Below are 5000 nucleotides of genomic sequence, written 5' to 3'. Positions count from 1 at the left end.
AACTTTATTGTCCTCAGAGAGGCTGTAGTACAGCACATACACAGACACAAATCACAATAAAAGACATAAAACTAATACTGTGTCTTTTTTAAATAGAACATTTTTGGTTCTTTGACCATTTTGCCGACATCACTTTGGGCTCTTAATAAACTAATAGATGATCAATCAATTAAAAAAACAAATGGATGTATCTCTAATGAAAAGAACTGTTAGTTTTAGCCCTGAATTTGACTGTTTTTATGGTGACATGTTGCAAACGATCTTAGAAGTTACGAAAGTTACGAAAGTTTGAAAGAGTGTTGATATGAAAGCTCTTAAATTTCTGCACCTTACTGAAAATGTTTACACTGTGTTCATACGCACACTGTTAAGAGCTCTGTAATGTCAGCCTTCTGTGTTGTTGAAGATGACATTGGATGCACTTACTAAAGTAATTTTGCGTATTGTATGTATGTTATTGTATTGTCAATACTATCTCCAGAATAAATGTTGGCATTGTACATTTCTGCAAACCACAGATATGTATATGTAGGTTATTATGTATAGATACATTGAAACTTTACATTTCAACAACACTGTGGTCGACATGAGGTCAGGTTTAGGCAGAAAAACCTAAAAAGCCACTGGAAACGCAGCAATGACTCTTTGTTGTTTGTTGATCTCGAACAGTGGTCTGCAGTAGTGCTGATTGTGACCATCCCAAGGCACATCTTAGTAATAATGATGCTGTTTAACAGCATCTTAATATGCCACACCTGTCAGGTGGATTGATTAGCTTTGAAAAGGAGAAGTGCTCATTGACACAGATTTTAACTCATTTATGACCAAAATGTGAAAAAAAAGTCTTTGTGTGCATAAAAAAATGTCCTGGCTCTTTACCTTTAACCTGTGAAAAATGGGAGCAAAAATAAGTATTGCTTTGACATTTCAGTTCAGTATAGTAATATGCAAAAGCATATTCTCCTACGATGTTATGTGTGTGAAAACAAACCAGCAAGAGTTAAAAACACCATGACATGATCTCTGCTTCATACTTGAGAGCTAAGACCTAGGTTAAAACTAATGAAATGACTCTATAATGCGCAGCTTTTAAAGACAGATGGACCAGCTACAAACAGTATTCAGTGGCAGGAAAAAGGCAGCCACACATTACTGTGTCTAAGAGAGACTTAATTTGATTTATTAAAACTAATTATTGACTAAAGTGTGTCTCCTGACAGTATATAATGTTGCCTAACAGTGAATGAACAATAACCTTTATCCTATCAGAGGAAGATGACATAAGCTGCTTTTAGTCACTTAAAAGTGAATATGCGATGTGGTGATATGAGTGGTACTGGGTACCTCTGACAGTGACATTCAAACCTTTGTTCTTCACTGCTGTCTGTAGAGTAGGACACATAAGAGCTAATGGAGGAAGAAGGAGAGAAGTGGCCCCACAGGAGGAAGTGTAGGGGAGATAAGAGAGGGAAATGAGGAAATTGAAGCCCATACTGAATACCATTCATTGTATGCTGTATAACATACAGTATATCATCATAGTATACAGTCTATGCTGATAGTAAACACGATGGCACAATAATTTCCTGTTTTAGAAAAGAAATGGTGTAATGGGAAATAAGCCAACAAATGGCAATCACACCTCGACTTGTGTATCAACAGCACAATCAACCATTAAGATTTAGTGGACACAATGACAGTTTGAGTATTCTCTGTTGGGACACTTTCCCAGTGTGAAAACGTGTGGCCAAAAAATGACATTTTAGGCATATACATATACTTGTTAGTATGTATAGTGACATACATTGGTATGATTGTATAATCCAATCTCAGATTAATGCATCTTTATGATGAATGTAAACTGAAAATCACTAGTAAGGGGTTAAATAATGAGTATGGAATTGAGACACAGTTAAAGAAGCTGGAGAGAGTGGAAAGATGCCTTGGAGGAACAGGGAAAAGGAGACTCCCTCACATGTTTATGTGGGCATTTATTTATTTTTTTTTTTGGTAGCAAGAATACAGTTTAATTCAATTTAAATTGTATTGGGTCATATCCTTGCATATATGTATTTAGGTGTAATGTATATATTAAAATCCAATGACACTTTAAGAAAGACAGATAAGAGAATGGGAACTGGAGCCATGATCATACAGGGAAATACGTATTAAACAATTAATAAACCATCCATGTTATTTAGTTATCTGTTGTCCCATGTGGGTAAGGTAATACTGTGAGTTTCTCTCTGTGATTTCAGCTGGAATTTGTTTTGCTGCACAATATCCCTCAAACTTGTCAATTATATCATTATTCTGTTTGGAAGGAGTCATTTATTAATTACATATGGTCTCCTCACAAAACCATGTTGGGAGGGTTTCAAAGGAAAAGCAACACATCAAAACCTGGCTATAGCAAATATTTGGCTTACAGATGGTTAAGATAAAATAATCTAATTTCAGCGTCTGTGTGATGACCAATAAGACAGTTTAGGTCTGTTCTCAAGACTGATTGTTACTGTAGAACAGGACCCAGACCTGCTCCTCCTTTGTGTATGGTTATAGTTTGTTGACATTGTTGCTCTTGCGTTTTTGTTCTCTCCAGCTGGATGGGGACACCATGTTCTTGGGTATGCCAGAAGCAGGCCTTGACTTTCCCTCAGCCAATCAGGTTTGTGTGTGTATTACTTTGTTCATTTGTGTGTGAGAGACATAGACAGAGTGATTGCCCTATGAAGCCGTTCCTCTGACATTTCCTTGTTTCTAATTACATTGAGCTCTTTTCTAAATGGAACTAATTAGTTGTGAACGTGTTGTAACATTTCCCAACAGAATTGGATGTGCTGTATCTTGTCAAAACACTCTTCAAAAGTGGAATTACTAACGTGTAAATGTGAAACAATCTGTTGCAAGCATAAACAAATATATGGCAGGTGTGCACAAAATTAGCAAATGAGGATTCTTTTAATTTGCAAGCAATCATCACGTTGATACAGACATGTCAAATCCATTTTCATGCTCACATGATTTTAGCAGGGAATTCTTATATATTGTCCCCTTGCTAATATGGTTAGGGAAGTATAAAGGAACCAAACATGTGATATTTATGAATGGATGTGCTGCTGTTTTGTCCCTGCAAAGAAGAACATTAGTCCATTGGGCGGAATGGTTCCCCAATATCAGTTACAATTTAGCTGTTAATGGGAAAGTCCACCCCAAAATCAAGAATACATTATTTTACTCTTACCTGTAGTGCTGTTTATCAATCTAGATGGTTTTGATGGGAGTTGCTGAGTGTTGGAAATATTGGCTGTAGAGATGTCTGCCTTCTCTCCAGTATGATGGAACTAGATGGCACTCGGCTCGTGGTGCTCAAAGCGCCAAAAAACACATTTAAAAATCTCAGCAGCAATGTCTCTTTCCAGAAATCATGATTTGGTTACTCAAGAAAATCCACAGACCTTGTTGTGAGCAGTTTCATGCAGGAACTATTTTCTTTGTACCAAACTATACCTGCTAACTGTATCACTGCATAGAACACACCAACACTATATAGATTGATAAGTAACACTACAGGTTAGAGGAAAAACATGTAGTCTTGATTTTGGGGTGAAATATCCCTTCAATTATGGTGGAAAACTAACATATATATATATATATATATATATATATACATACATACATACATACATACATACATATACATATACATATACATATATACATATATCGTGAGACAGACCGTGTTCTATTTTCTGTCTGTAGACATGAAGTGGTAATCGATATCTGAGGCTTCAAGAAACTACTTCCTATTGTGATTCTACTATCATAGGCTTTATTGTCCTTGACAGTTGGGAATGCCATTCAAACCCAAAGCTCTGATGAAGAGCCCCACTTAAGTAACAGCAACTACACAGTGTACTGCAGAGCATTATTGGAGAGGCGAGAAAATGTTGCCATTATGCACATGTTGCGATTAATTTACAGCATAGTGCATTAATGATATTATCTTTCTTTATGATCATTTGATCATGCCCCTCTGTGTCTTTGAGTTCACCTTTAGCTATTTCAGTCTTTGCAGTTATTTCCAGTTGCATCAAATCAACTTTCCTCCCTTCCTGTTCCACAAATCAATATCACTTACTGCAGTCAACCTGAGGCACAGAAAGCATTACAATGAATTTCTATCTCTAAGCTAAATAGAGAACTACTGCAGTACTGTGTAGGATTATTGAGCTCTAAGTGTAGCCTGCCACAGGAGTTACTTATTATATGCAATTCTGGCGTTTAAAGTAGTTCCTGTATTTTATGTTTGCATAACATTAGTTTGCTTTATAAACTGATGATATCTTTTCAGGCAGTTCACTATTATATTTACTTAACAGGCTTGAAAATAATATTCAAGTTCCAAATGATATAAATGAATCTGTCATTGTCAATTACACTTTTAGATCGTGTTGACTGACTTCATATTGTAATACTAGTTCTACTACTACTACTAATAATAATAATGATAATAATAATAGCTGCTGCGCAGCGATGGGTCGGGTCCGAATTTAGCAACACAATCTGCCTTTTGCATCAGCTAAGGCTTGAACTCACAACCTCTGAGACTAAGGATCAATTTCTATCTCACTGAGCTAATTAGTCAGTGACAATTCATGTGTAGCTTTACAAATTGACTAAGCCAGACGTGCAGGTTTAGCAGCCGTCCATGCATGGAAAAGCAGATTTCAAACCACTGTAAAAAATTCAGTTATCGAAACAAAAAAAACATAAGCATTCTAAGCCTTAACTGGATCCTTCACCAGTTGAGGCTCGAACACGCAACCTCTGGAACCTAAGACGGTCATCTACCGCTCTGAGCTAATTTTTTTTTTTTAATTTTTTTTAATTTTATATACTTTATTAATCCCCAAGGGGAAATTCAATTTTTTCACTCTGTTTGTCAATTACACACAGGTCCGAACACACACATGCACAAACAGGACCTATACATGCAC

At 36.2% G+C, this 5000-nt stretch overlaps 1 protein-coding gene across 3 annotated transcripts in view; it reads left to right on the top strand.

Annotated features, from left to right (window-relative positions):
* The window catches only part of tox (thymocyte selection-associated high mobility group box), a 68298-nt gene that overhangs the window by 20883 nt on the left and 42415 nt on the right, over window positions 1-5000 (top strand). For 2 of the 3 annotated variants that reach the window (XM_050033791.1, XM_050033790.1), the window contains one exon: window positions 2603-2668. The exons of the other annotated variant lie outside the window; for it this stretch is intronic. In XM_050033791.1, the coding sequence (XP_049889748.1) occupies window positions 2603-2668 (66 nt within the window). The remainder of the gene's footprint in view (window positions 1-2602; window positions 2669-5000) is intronic. 3 annotated transcript variants of the gene reach the window in all.

The sequence above is a fragment of the Epinephelus moara genome, chromosome 21 (assembly GCF_006386435.1).
Source record: "Epinephelus moara isolate mb chromosome 21, YSFRI_EMoa_1.0, whole genome shotgun sequence".
NCBI lineage: Eukaryota > Metazoa > Chordata > Actinopteri > Perciformes > Serranidae > Epinephelus > Epinephelus moara.
Note: the sequence above shows the minus strand (reverse complement) of the source record. Positions and strands in the feature narration are given on the sequence as shown.